At 38.9% G+C, this 15,546-nt stretch overlaps 1 protein-coding gene across 1 annotated transcript in view; it reads right to left on the bottom strand.

Moving 5' to 3' along the window:
* LOC104589909 (structural maintenance of chromosomes protein 2-1-like) overlaps positions 1–15,546 on the bottom strand; it is a 67,144-nt gene that overhangs the window by 34,904 nt on the left and 16,694 nt on the right. Inside the window, exons 8-9 of the mRNA XM_010248381.3 lie at positions 7,293–7,355; positions 784–875 (exon numbers count right to left, since the gene is read on the bottom strand). Coding sequence (XP_010246683.1) covers positions 784–875; positions 7,293–7,355 — 155 coding nt within the window. The remainder of the gene's footprint in view (positions 1–783; positions 876–7,292; positions 7,356–15,546) is intronic.

Here is a 15,546-nt window from a genome sequence, read left to right as displayed (position 1 = left end):
TCTCAAATTTTCATTTTTAAAATTTCCTTTTATTTTCATACAAAAAAATATAAAATTGCATAAAAGACTTTTCAGATTGTCTTCAAACCATCACTACAGTAAATCTAAAATCAAGTTTGGGCAGCCCTATGAAGTTGTATTATGATAACCAAGAAACAATCAACATTTCCAATAACACAATGCAACATAATCATACTAATCATATCGTAGTGGAAAAACACTTCATTTGGGAAAGAGACAATGGCAGGAGAAGTTGTTTTACCCTTTTGAAGTCTAAGATATAGTTGGCTGATATGTTTACTGAAGGGTTAATCGACAAACTAATTGATTGCATTGGCAAATATGCCATAATTGAGAAAGTAGATTATATTTGACAGGGGAATTACTTATTAATTATTATCAAGAGTTTTTCAAAGTATTTGCCTTAATATAAATAAAATGGAGAGGGGCCAACAACCCCATTTATTATCAAGAGCAATTTATTCATAGTGTTCTTCTCTACTACTTCTTTTCTACGGATTGAATACAGTGTCTTCATCTTTTTCCTTGTCTCCGAACACCACTTTTACAACCACTGACAAAACAGTCACTTAAAGAAGATGACAAGAATGAAAATAAAACTTTAACAGTTATGTTAGACAAACTTATCAAATAAACTCTGTAGAACATTAAATAAACCACACAAAGAAAAAAGGTAAATATTTTCCAAATGTACACTACAATGGGAAACACCAATAGAAAAAGTTATTTGTATGTGAAGTGCATTACAGAGTAGTGACTTACTTGCGACTACCCCCAGTGAGAAGACCACTGGGCTGAAATATATCACCTTCAAGAGTTACACTTGGAACGTGGACTTCCCTATTAAAGGCAACCTAACCAAACATGCAAATTAGATAACGTAAGTTATAACAAAAGAAAAATGTTAATACCAACTTATATAAATAAAATGCACATAAACAATGTTGAAATTGTAGATTCCGAGTTGTTGCATTTAATTACATGTATTTAAGCTGAACTTGCATAAAACCATTTCACTAAATATTAAACTTGCAAATTTTTAATTAATAATAAAAGCAACTAGTTTAATCATCTAATATATTTAGTAGAGAAACATGGTCATAAAGAATAGAGAAGAGAAAAGAAAAAAAATAATAGAAAAGAGGAATATGGAAAAACTAAAAGCAAGAGGCATCAACCTCAACTTTAGTTATACATGAATCTGCATCAACCTCAACTTTAGTTATACATGAATCTGTATAATGGCTATCACCTGTTGTAGAACAATATATATAATACAATATATTATCGAATTCGAATATTTGTCGAATTGAATCGGCATAGATTCGAATTCGATCCAATTAAATAATCGATACAAAAATCAGATTCAAATTCGACAATTTATGCAATCCGAATTCGATTTGTTTAAGTCAAATCTCGAATTCAAATTCAAATTTCTGTACCGTTTACAGGCATAGTCAATACTCCCCCAAACCGAGCATAGAAGTTTCTCATGCCCAACATACCAAGAGTATAATGTCATAAAGACTTCAGAACTCCTTTGGTGAACACATCATAGCTGGTCAGTCCTGAAAAAAAACACATACTTATCCCATCATAACCCACCGATCTGAGGTGTCGATCAACCTCATGTTTTGTCCTATCATGTTGTACAAGCTTGTGAACAATATTGATTATCACTTGGTTACACCATGCAACAATAATCACTTCTGCACTGCATTCCCAATTCTTCAAGAAATGATCTCAAACACAAGGCTTCTAACACTCTGTTAGCGTAGGGGTATTTCTGTCTTTATACCTTGATTGATGTTGCTGATCTATAATGTTGTGTTGAAACTTGTGCTCTTAACTTAAGTAAGGGAACATAGGTCTTTTCAGTTATGTTTTAATAATAATATAAATACTTACTGGCCGACTGGGAGAAGTCAAGTTGACTCCTTCAGTTCGAACCAGAATTCTCTCTTCTCTCTTTCTCTCTTTCTCTCTTTCTTTATCACTTTTTCTTCTTCTACATAACTGAACTCAGTCAGGCCGAACTCTAAGGCAGACCTGAATTATAACATGGTATCAGAGCTAGGTTAAATCTGCCTAGATTTCTGCTTGCCTAAGGTTCATTCTCTGCGCACCCTATCTAGGGTTTTCCTCTTTTTTTCTGTGTTCGATTGGAGACAGGGGAAAGGGCTGAAAAGGAGTGATCGCCCTCTTCCCTTGGGGGTCTCTATGCCTCCAGTCAGGTCGTATGTGGTCGGTTTCTGTGACTTCTGAGATCGCCCTCTCCTAGTAGAGGAAGAATAGAGGGCCAAACTGTGTGTGGCTGTTGTGTGTGGACTGCTCTCATGCTCGCATGGGTGTTACTTCAGCGATAAGGTAAGAGATTTCAATGCATGACATCTGTTATGGATTAAATAGGAGGTGTGTTTCAGACCATTTGCTAGGGTTTCGGCCAGTAAGTGCCAGGGTTTATGCTGGTTTCTTCGTGCATTTTGAAGGAAGAGATATGATCATATAGTGGTGAGATTTCAGGTAGTTGTAGGAGTAGGGTTTGTGGTGTGAGCACACTTTTCAGCAACAACAAGTGCTGAAATCAGTGTGACAGGTGTGATTTAGGGTTTGTGGTGTAAAGAGCACACATTCCAGCAACAATTAGTGCTGCAATCAGTGTGACAGGTGTGACCTAGTGGTGTGTAGTGTGCAGATCTCAGTGATAATAGAATTCAGCAAGTGTGCAGAATTGGTGATAACATAATGGGAGACAATAATGATTATAAACCTAGTGTGATGGTGCCTACAGACTACCTGAATGTTTAGATGACCTCCATTAAGTTAAATGGAGAGAATTATGTGCCTTGGGCTAAATCCGTTGAAGTCTTTCTGAAGGCAAAGAAGAAGGTAAAACACATCAGAGGGGAGAAACCCTCCTCTGACTCTCACGAGTATGAAGACTGGGAGTAAGAGAAGCTCAGATCATCACATGGTTGTGGAACAGTATGGAACCTAGAGTTTATTGGCAGTATCAAGGAACTTCATGTTCCTTGATACTACCAAAGATGTGTGGGACCATGCGAAGAAATTGTATTCGGGGCAGGACAATACAACCAGAGTTTATCAGCTTTATCAAGAGTACTTTAATCTGCAGCAGGGCAATCAGAGTCTTGAGGAGTATTATGCCAACATGAGGAACATACGTAATGAGTTGAATGTCTATCATCCTCTCACTTCTGATGTCAAGATTCAGCAACAACAGAGAGAGCAGCTTGATGTGACTAGATTTTTGGGGGGACTAAAGTCTGAATATGAACCAGTACGGGCTCAGATATTAGGGGGATCAGCTCTTTCATCCCTAGAAGAGGTATTTGCTCGACTTCGGAGGATTTCTATCAGATCTACTGAGAACTCTAATATCTCAGATAGATCTGCCTTTGCTGCATTGAGAGGCCGTGGTGTTGGTAGTGGTTCTGCATATGGCCGAAGTGGCAATGGTGGGTCTACTTATAATCGTGGTGGTGGTCGTACTGGGAGCAGAGATTCAAGGGGAGCCCGTGGTAGAGGACGTAGCTCAGGCCCGAGGAAGTGCACTCATTGTGGTATGGATGGACATACCATCAACTATTGTTATGATTTACATGGTCCTCCCTCAACCTGGGCCAATCATGCCGCGACCGGTGACTCAAGTTCCAGCATTAGACAGGAGAATCATTCATCTGACCAGTTGCCTCCTACATCCACAGATGGTCCCATGAAAGAGATGGTGAGTGTTCCCCGTGATGAATATGAGAGGTTAATCCAATCACAACAAAACACGGCGACTTTTGCTCACTCAGGTATGGCTTGTTTGGCATCTACACCCAATCCCTGGATCATTGACTCTGGAGCCTCCGATCACATGACTGGAACTCCAGGTGTGTTTTCCTCCTTATCTCATTGCTCAACATCACAATCTGTCACCCTTGCTAATGGTTCCACATCCTCAATTTGTGGTGTTGGTAATGTTGACCTAGATCCTGTATCCCTCTCATCAGTTCTGTATGTTCCTAAATTGCCTTTTAACCTTATGTCTGTTAGTAAGCTGACCAAATCACTTAACTGCTCCATTACCTTTTATCCTTCTATGTGTGTCTTTCAAGATCTCAAGACGGGGATGAAGATTGGTGGAGGGCATGAAGCAGGTGGACTGTATTATCTTGACGGTGGTGGTGGTAGAACTTCAACATCTCTCCAGTCATCTCTTTCTCCTCTCCAGTGGCACTGCCGATTTGGTCATCCGTCGCTCAAAGTATTGAAGTCCTTGGTTCCGTCCTTGAGTCAGCTTTCTGTTTTGGATTGTGAGTCGTGTCAGTTTGGGAAACACCATCATGTTCCCTTTAGTTCTAGGGTTGATAACTGTGTGTCGAGTCCTTTTTCTTTAGTTCATTCAGATATTTGGGGTCCTTATAAAGTAATGTCATATAATGGATACAGATATTTTGTCATTTTTGTGGATGATTTTTCAAGGATGACGTGGCTCTATTTAATGAAAGAAAAAAGTGAATTGTTTACCATTTTTTAGATATTTTATGCTGAGATTCGTAACCAATTTGGTACCCACATTAAAGTTTTTCGTTCCGATAATGGCCACGAAAATTTATCCTCGTCATTTCAGGAATACCTGGACCAACACGGCATTATACATCAGAGCTCGTGTACCTACACCCCACAACAAAACGGGGTGGCTGAGAGAAAGAATCGCCATCTCCTTGAAACAGCAAGATCCCTAATGCATCACATGCATGTTCCCAAACCTTTTTGGAGTGATGCAGTGCTTACCTCTTGTTTTCTAATTAATCGGATGCCCACGTTCATCCTTGATGGTCAGTCTCCGTTTCAGGTCTTGTTTCCCACTTTGTCTCCGTTCCCTCTTACGCCGAGAGTTTTTTGGTGTGCCTGTTTTGTCCATAATCTGGGTCCCGGGAACGACAAGTTTGATGCCCGTTCTCTCAAGTGCATCTTCCTTGGCTATTCTCGGACCCAGAAAGGGTATAGGTGTTACCATCCTGGTTCTCGACGGTCCTTTGTGTGTGCTGATGTCAATTTCTTTGAATCTACTCCGTTCTTTTTGGGGTCTGGTGATGCTTCTTTCTCCTCATCACCTCCTCCTCTTCCACTTCCCGATGTCGATCCTCCTCCCTTTGTTCCAGTCGTGACCAAATCCTTGCCTCCGGTGCCACCACCTGTTGAACGCCCACCTATCCGTCATGTGTATACACATTGCCCACGTGCACCAGCTACTACTCCTCCAGCTACATCTCTGTCGACGGATCCGGCACCAGACCCCCACTTAGCATCGGAGATTGATCTACCCATTGCTTTGCGGAAAGGTAAACGTACTTGCACCCTTCATCCCATTTCTAATTATTGTTATTGTTCCTAAAGATGTCCAGGAAGCCCTTGCCTCTCCAGGGTGGTGTCATGCCATGGAAGAAGAACTCTCAGCCCTTCATCATAATCATACTTGGGACCTCATTACTCTTCCTCCTGGGAAGCAAACTGTTGGTTGTAAGTGGGTTTATACGGTTAAGTATCTACCTGATGGTAGTGTTGAACGCCTGAAAGCGCGATTTGTTGCAAAAGGGTACTCCCAAACCTATGGCATTGACTACACAGAGACCTTCTCACCGGTTGCTAAGATAGGGTCAATTCGTGTTGTGATCTCTCTTGCAGCCATGTATGAGTGGCCACTATATCAGCTTGATATCAAGAATGCCTTTTTGCATGGTGACTTACTCGAGGAGGTCTACATGGAGCAACCTCCAGGGTTTGTTACTCAGGGGGAGGATGGTAAGGTGTGCAGACTGAGGAAGGCTATATATGGGCTTAAACAGTCTCCTCGAACATGGTTTGGTAGGTTCAGTGAGGTGGTAAAGAAGTTTGGCATGAAACAGTGCAAAGTTGACCATTCAGACAAAGCAGCATGAGGCGTACGCCTCTAGCACGCCTCATGGAAAAAGCGCAAGAGGCGTATGCCTCAGAGGTGTCAACGCCTCTAGCATACGCCTCAGGGCGTTTTGAGAGCGCCTCCAAGCGTACGCCTCCCACGCCTTTTAATATATATATTATACAATATATAATAATTATATACTTTAATGCATAATATAATACAATATAATATATATTATATGTAATATATATGTATTACATGTTAAAATATATATAATATATATAGATAATAAAGTTTGGTTAATTTTGTTTTTCGGTTAACCGAATTCCCAAACCTGAAAACCGAAACCGAAATTTTATAAACCAAAAAACCGGCCCGATCAACTAAAATAACCAAAAACCGAAAAAAAACAAAACCAAAATGTTCAGTTCAGTTTTTCAATTTTAACCAAATAATGCTCACCCCTAGGCATACCTTTTTAAATTACTATCTTGCTCAAACTCATTAAAAAAAATCTTTGAAACCAAGTATATAGACAAAAGAATACATTCTAAAGTTGTCCTATAAACCTTAAGATTTAAAGCTTCATGATAGAATGAGTTAAAGAAAATTTTGAACTCATAGAAAATGTAAATGATTGTAATAAATCAATCAAATAATCAATGACACAAACAAAACTGATTATTTAACTTCATCTTTCATGTTTAAAATGAATATTGAACTAACTCAAAGTTGTAAACATGTAAACTAGGCATCCAATAACATTGTTACTCCACATATCTACAATACTGTCACCAACTTATGTTATAATACTTTTTCTTGTTTTTTTATCAATAATACTTTTTGATTGTTTATCAAAAAAAATACTTTTTCTTGTATCCCACATAATGTTGGTAGTGTTCATGAGGAATATGTCGATTCTAGTAAAATTTCATGTTACTACCCATGGAAGTAGAGATGGAAATATGTTGTTGAAGCTACCGCATGTACTTCACATAGTGCTAGTAGTGTTCATTAGGGAATATGCCGATTCCAATAGAATTTTGTGTCACTACCAATCGAAATGGAAATATGTCAAGGAAATATTAGGGAACTTGGGGACATTTAAAACCGTGGCCCAAACAAATCATGTTAGCATCTTCAATTTCTTAATCCCTAAAAAAATGATCTTATAATTTTAATTCTTAATCCGTCTGATCATTCGGTATATTAGCAAACTTGAGTACCAAGGTAACAACTAGCACACATCTAATAAACACTATCACTCAACTACAATTGATTTAGAGCAACTGCTGAGGAATTTTAACAACTGTAGTAGTACAAGTCCAAAAGGATCGAAACCCAAAACAAAGATTACCTCCTTTGCAGCATCAGTACTTCTGCAAACAAAAGTTGAACCAAATACATATGCCATCGCGTTCTGCAATATTTATAAACTATTAGAGAAATTTAACATTTGCAGATAAAATGTCCACCAATGATTTAAAGTTCTTTATTTTCAACAACAAAAGCAAGAATTAAAAAAAAATATCTTAATGAAAACCACAAAGATGCATTCCACTGCAGAAGTATCAAGATAGTTGAACCCAAAAATCTTGCATATAATAATAATAGTATAATGACAGAAGATCTAACCTATCAAATAATACCATGTAAATTCATGAATTGAAAAATAAAGATAGATTGACATACGTGTCAAACCGTACATGGATGTAGCAGCAATTTTTGACCTAAATATCAAAGCATTAAGCATAGCATCCACATATTCTTAAAAACAATTAATTCACCTCATTAATCAAGAGAAGCAAAACTTGAAGCTAACTAAGACTTTAACCAAGTAGCAGGCTAGATAGGTATAGGAATTTGTGCAACAAAAACAGATAAGCATTTTGACCAGAGTTCAAAAACATCAGTATTGTGTCTCATATCAATAAATCCGGGATATGGATAACCATTGCAATATGCTTTTCATAGACAAGGATATGGTGGAAACATATGGATACACTCGGATACGCTGGGGAAACTCTTACAAATACAACAAATATATAAATAACACTAAAGTTATTGTTAGATCAAAGAGCTTGAAAGATCATTGGTAGTTCCATCTTCCTTACCATGAAAATCATCTAGAATGAATAAATATTTTTTCTAATTTTTGGATTTTTTCCTAAAAATTAAGAAAAAATCATTCTTAGACCAATGAGTTAAATAGACCATTGATAGATCCATATTATAATTCTTTACTGCAATGAAAATTATTTAATACATATAAAAATTAATTTTTTATAATTTTCGGATTTAGTAGAAAACCAGCAATAGAAAATAGGAGAAATCAAAGAGAAAGGAGGAAATAAGAAGAAATAAAAAGAAATAAGAATAGCAAAAAGGAGAAGAAGAATAGGAAGAAAGGAGGAAGGAGATGAGAAATTCGATCAGTTCTCACTCCCTCTCCTAATTAACTTTTATTAACTCTAATCACTACATTTGATGTAATTACAAGACTGCCCTTAAGAGGGAGGTTGCTAAGAAAAAAGAAAATAAAAGCAGTTAACAAGCCCACATGGGTGAGGCCCATCAACCTAAAATAAAAATAAAAACAATGTTGTTATGGCCCAACTGGCCCACCATTACTACACTCCCCCTCAAGTTGAGCATAGATGTCAATGATGCCCAACTTGCGTACATACTATTGTAATTTAGTCTTGAAACTACCTTATTAAGTACATCAACCAACTGCTCTCCAAAAGCAAAGAAAGGCGAGAACGTATCTCCATCAACAACCACAGCCATAATAATTCTGACACACCATGAACCATAACCCTCTACTCTGCTTAGCTGAAGATCTAGCCACCACTGATTGTTTCTTGCTTCTCCAACAAGCCAGATTTACCCCTACCAAAGTGCAATATCCAGATTTAGACAGATTGTCATCAACACAACCTGTCCAATTTACATCTATGTAGGCTTCCAATTTCATGTGGCCATGCTTCCCAAATGGAATCCCCTTATCCATTGTATCCTCCGTAGCACAAGATCCACTCCGCTAGAGCCATATGTGTATCCCTAGGAGCATGCATGAACTAACTAATAACACTCACAGCATAGTAAATATCAAGGTGGGTCATGCAAAGGTACAACAGCTTCTCAAGTATCCTCTAAAACACTCCCCTATCATGCAACAATTCTCCATCAAAAGCAAACAGATACAGATTATGATTAAAATCAAAGCGTGTATTAGTTGGCTTAACGCCAAGTCTACCTATCTCAATAAGCAAATTAGGGACATACTTGTGCTAGGAAACGAAGACACCATCATTGAATCTAGCAACCTCAATTCCCAAAAAAGTACCTTGATTCTCCCATGAAAGAAACCTCTTGAAATTGTCGACCTATTGCACATCATCACCAATCACTACTATATCATCCACATAAACAATCAAGTGATAGAAGTAGCTCTCCCCTTGACAAAGAGGGTGTGATATAATTGTGTGTGGGACTATGGGTACCACCAAAACTAACAAGGGCTGTGAAAACCTCTCGAGATACATTTTAGGTGATTGCTTAAGGCCATAAAGTGATTTTTTCAATTTACACACCTTTCACTACATCTAATTACCATACATCCGAGGAGGAAGGGATATGTATGCTTCATGTAAATCCCCATTTAAGAAGTCATTCTTTACATCAAACTAATATAAGGGCCATTCAATATTCTCTACCAAAGATAACAAACCCCCACAAAGGTCATGTTAGCAAAGGAGCAAACCTCTCTAAGTAGTCCACCCCATACATCTTTGCATACCCCTTTGCAACTGACCAAGCCTTAAACCTCTCAATGGATCCATCAATATGATACTTGATGGTATAGACCCAATGAGTTTCTAAAATGCTTTGATAATTAACACCTTACACAAAGTAAACTGGACAAAGTGGCACTCTTAAATAATTCTAAAAATAATAGTTAACACACTCATAAAAGAAAAAGTTAAATGACGCAAACAATAGTGACATAACATGATTCAATTTATTTACTCTAAAACAACTAACACATAAGCCACCTTATACTACTTAAATAGTTTTCTTTGTGGCACATCTATAGTACCCCCTACACCCAAAGAATGCAAAAATCCAATTCCAATTAGCTACAGAAACTGGGCTAGAAATCAATAAGTGGTAGCAATCCTCACCATTTGCTTTGCAAAGAAAACACTCGTTAGGGGAGAAACACAAGTAAGGGTCCCTCTTTTCCAGGTTTCCCAAGGTGTTAATCTTCCCAAGAAAAACTCCCCAACAAAAAATAGCAACTTTGGGGGGGATCAGCCTCACCCAAACTTCATTGACAAGGAAAGACCCAAGAGTAGAAAGAGAATAGAGGGATATAGAAAAGGAGCCCTTTAAAGCTGGTGACCAAGTCCTTCTATCTAGTTTTGAAGGACCTAAACAAATATTACCCAAAGAAGAAAAAAGATCAAAAACACTAGTAACCTCCTCATCCCTCAAGCCTCTTCTAAAACCAGAATCCAAATTCAAGGACAAAGGGAGAATAGGAGATGAGAGGAAAGTAGAAACAACCCCTTTTATGGAGAAAAATGGAATAAAGAGAGCAAAAAAGATACTCAAGAGGTTGGTCACCCACCCAAGTGTCCTCCCAAAAGAATACTAAATCACCAAGTAGAAATCATTGATGGTAGATTTAGTTGAATTTCTTGTGAAAGGAAAGGGGAGGAAGATAAAGATTTCAGTAGTAGAGAAGAAGAGAGAGGGAGAAAAGAGTGGGAAGTCAACCAGGATTCTTGAAAAATTAACCCTAGCCGCCAACCCCTCATTGTATTTATACTTAACTTAAAAGATGAGATATTACAAGGATGCCCTTAGTAGGGCGGCTACTAATGTGGCTGAACAGTCACAACTTAGAAACATAAACTAATGGGCCTAAAGCCCAACAATTTCCTAACTAAATAGCTTAAGATACGAATAAAAAACAACTAGGCCCAACTCAACACTCCCCCTCAAGTAGGGAGTAAATGTCACACATTTCCAACTTGCTTAAATCATATTCCAGCTTGTTCTTTGCAACACCTTTTGTGAGAACATCCGTGAGATGCAGATCAGAAGCAATGTATGGAAGACAAACTTCTCCAGAAGTTACTCTTTCTCTGATAAAATGTCTATCCACTTCAATGTGCTTAGTTCAGTCATGTTGGGCTGGGTTATGGGCAATGTTAATTGCTGTCTGGTTATCACAGTATAACATCATAGGTTCTTCTGCCTGTACACCAATTTCTTCTAACAGGGAACGGATCCAGAGAAGTTTTGAAACTCCATGTGCCATGGCCCTGTATTCAGCTTCAGCACTTGATCTTGCCACCACTGTTTGTTTCTTACTCTTCCACGAGACAAGGTTACCCCCAACAAGGGTACACACTCCTAAAGTTGATCTCCTGTCATCAAGGCATCCTGCCCAATCTACATCTGTATAAGCCTCTAGTTTCAACTGTCCATAATTAGTAAACAATATGCCTCTGCCCGGGTGTCCCTTCAGATAAGCAGGAATCCTGTCAACTGCCTTCCAATGCTGGACTCGTGGAGCATGCATGTATTGACTTACCACACTTACTACAAAGGAAATGCCTGGTCTTGTCATACACAAGTATAGCAGCCGACCCACAAGTCTATGATATATCTCAATGTCCTTTACTGGTTCACCTTCTGATGCATTGATTCTATGGTTCTGATCAATAGGAGTATTGATTGCCTTCGTTAGCTTCCCTGTCTCTTGAAGAAGATCCAAGACATACTTCCTTTGAAAGATAAAAATTCCATGTTTTGATCTTGCAACTTCAATGCCTAGGAAGTATCTCAGTTCTCCAAGATCCTTAATTTCAAATTCTTTATGTAGATTCCTTTTCAAACAATCAATCTCACTTGGGTCATTCCCCGTGACAACAATATCATCCACATAAACAATTAGGACTGACACCAAAAACCCCCTTCGCTTCACAAACAAGGTATGATCGGATTGAGTCTGAGTGTATCCAAAAGCAATCAAGGCCATTCTGAATCTGTCAAACCATGCTCTGGGAGATTGTTTCAAGCCATAAAGTGACTTCTTAAGCCTGCATACCTTTCCCTTTTCAGTATCATTGTAAAAGCCAGCAAGAAGATTCATATACACTTCCTCTTGCAGATCCCCATTTAAGAAAGCATTCTTCACATCAAGTTGAAACAAGGGCCAAGAGTATGAGGTAGCAAGAGAAAGAAGTATCCGAACAGAGGTCATCTTTGCAACTGGTGCAAAAGTCTCTAAGTAATCAATACCATATGTCTGTGTTTACCCTTTTGCAACAAGTCTTGCCTTGTACCTTTCTATACTTCCATCTGCCTTATATTTTACTATGTAAACCCATTTGCATCCAACTGTCTCCTTGCCTTCTGGTAGATCCACAATGTTCAATGTCTGATTCTTAATCAAAGCTACCATCTCTTCCTACATAGTTGTCTTCCACTCAGGTTTGGAAAGAGCATCGCTAACATCCTTGGGTATAGACATTGAGTCAAGGGAGGAAAGAAAAACACGGTAGGAAGGAGATAGTCCACTATAGGATAAGTACTGTGAAATACAATGAGCAGTACACTTTCTCTTCCCTTTTATGAGAGCAATAAGAAGATCAAGGTTATCTGTAACAGGGTTAGTAGAATCAATGGGAACTAAAACAATAGCAGGACCAAGAGGAATACTTGAATCCATGTCAGCCAAATCTGGAGTCTCCAAGGAATCGATAGGAAGTGATGTGAGTTCTGCTACAGTGGAATCAACCTCCTTGTGAAGTCTTTGTCGTAAGTAATGCTGAGAAGCAGGACACAAAGGAGGTGGTAAGGTAGGTTACATAGGATGATCAAGCACAAGAGTAGTCACAAGCACTGGAACTAGGAGAGGAATAGACTGTTGACTCACTTCCCCAAAACACTCCCCCTGAGAATGATTCTTTGAAAAGTATGTTGATTCAAAAAAAGTGACATCCATGGTAACATACCGGCTCCCAGAGACTGGATCATAGCAGCAGTACCCTTTCTGATTTTCTGCATATCCAAGGAAGACACACTTCTTTGCCTTGGGATCAAGCTTCGAGCGGTGAGGACCAAGGATATGTGCAAAGCAAACACATCCAAACACCCTGAGAGGAATATGAAACATCTCCCCCTCAGGAAAAAGGAGACTGAATGGGGTGTTGAATCCAGGTATACAAGAGGGCACCCTGTTAATCAGATATACTGTTGTGAGAACTACACCCCATAACCGAACTGGAACTATAGATGTGCTCGTCATGCTTCTTGCAATCTCAACAATGTGTTTGTTCTTCCTTTCTGCAACACCATTCTATTGTGGACTGTAGGGACAACTGCTCTGATGAACAACACCATATTCTAACAGATATGAGGCAAGGTGTTTTTCAAAATATTCCCTGGCATTGTCTGATCTGAACACCTTTATTCTTGTTCCAAACTGTGTTAGCACCATCTGATGAAATTGTCTCACCAAGGATGGTACTTCATCGCGGGATCTCATCAGGTAAATCCAAGAGTATCGTGAGAAATCATCCACAAATAAGAGAAAATATCGATAGCCTCCCATAGAAGGAACATGGTAAGGTCCCCACACATCCGAATGAATAACATCAAAAGAAGAAGAACACATTTTATTATTAGGTTTAAATAAATGTCTACAATGCTTTCCAAGTTGACAACCTTCACACTCCAGACTTGACAAACTAACTGACTCAAAAAGTTTTGGAAACAAAAGACTCAAAGAAAAAAAAAAAGTAAATGGCCCAAACGATTATGTCAAAGCATAATTTGACCCACAGACCCTGACTCACTATCCCTACTGACATGATGACTCTGATGAGGAGAAAGAACATCCAAGAAATAGATCTCATTCACTTCACGACCACTCTCAATCGTCCTCTTTGAATCCAGATCCTACAAAATACAATGACTAGGAGAAAAAATTACTAAGCAGTTCAGGTTCTTAATCAAACTACTAACAAATAACAAATTAGTGCTCAATCTAGGAACATTAAGGACTGAGGGTAGAGAAATAGAATCACTAATCTTGACAGATCCCTTCCCAGCAATAGGAACATGGGATCCATCAATTGTGGAGACCCTATCCCGTTCAAGTGCTCCGAGGCTCCAGAATCTATAACCCAAGGAGGTCCCTCCTTACCTGAAGTAGAAACATAATTTGCAGTGACGTGTGAACTACCTATGTAAGCAAAGGCAGTAAAGTGGACTCCACCTGTGCCACCTGTACCTTGTTGTCCGCTTGTTGCTGAACTAGAACTGGCTGTATCCCGCTGGTTCAAAAGTTGCCCATACCTCTCAAGTTCGACCCTTACTGCAGCAGCTATAGTAGGAGGGGCCGGAATGTCACCAGTAACTGCCATGTGTGCATTTCCCTTCTTATTTTTCAGTCTAGTTGGCACAAGATGTGGGTGAAGCGTCCAGCAAGTATCTCTTGTGTGTTTAGGCTTCTTACAATAGTCACAGATCAAATCTCTTTTATCTTCCTTCTTGATTTCATTGTCACCCCGATCTCCACTTTGTTTAGGTTTCACAGTACTCACCATGATAGACTAATCAGAAATAGGATTTTTCATCATCACATCTCTCCTGCTCTCCTCCCCTGACACAAAGGCATATGCCTGGGAGAGGGTAACACTGTCCTTGGAAAGAAGATGTCTTGCAATATCATACTCAGGATTAAGGCCAACAAGAAATTCAAACACCCTATACTTCTCTAGATGTTTCTGATAGGTAGTTGCATCCTTAGTGGTTTCCCAAGCAAATGTCTCTAAATGGTCAATCTCCTGCCACAGGGTTTTAAGGGTTGAAAAATAGGCTGCAACAGATCTATCTCCCTGCCTTGTAGAAATAATCTGATTTCTCAACTGATAAGCCCTAGCAACATTTCTCAACATTCTGCCTTGTGTAATTCCATGTTGCCCCATATAAGTAAAATTTTTTTATGGGCAAATACAGCTAAGGAAATATGGGATGGGGTTGTAGAACCAAGTCATCACTATATAATTCCCCTGTGCCCACTAGGAGTTGCTAGTTTCAGGTTTCACTTCCTCACCAATGATATACCCTAATTTCCCACGAGCACCAATGGCCATCTTTGCAGATTGTGACCATTCTAAGTAATTTGCACCATCCAACCTAACTGTAGTAATGGTCCCAGTCCCGAAAAGGTCTCCAGCACCTCCTCCCACTGGTCTCATTTCACTCCCAGGCTTATTTTCAACTCTGTGACCCTCCATGCTTCTTAAAAAAAGTAAAGAAAATAAATGAAATATGTAACAAGATCAAACGAACACCTTTCTGGTGTTCTAGACAGTCTTTCCACAAAAGATTCCTTTTCTGTGGGACGAGAGAAAAGAAAGAAGAGGCAGTCGCTCTCTCTAGAAGCCTTCAAATCAGGCAAGACTTGAACTGCCCCTTACAGAAAACTCCAAGGAACCTTAAAAAATTAGGGCGCTACTTCCTAGTTCAAAATTAAAGAGTACAACAGAAACAGAACTCTTCCCCTTTCTCTAGTTTTTTCCTGA

The sequence above is a fragment of the Nelumbo nucifera genome, chromosome 4 (genome assembly GCF_055504915.1).
Source record: "Nelumbo nucifera cultivar China Antique chromosome 4, China Antique-T2T, whole genome shotgun sequence".
Lineage (NCBI taxonomy): Eukaryota > Viridiplantae > Streptophyta > Magnoliopsida > Proteales > Nelumbonaceae > Nelumbo > Nelumbo nucifera.
This window is presented reverse-complemented; position numbering and strand designations above follow the sequence as displayed.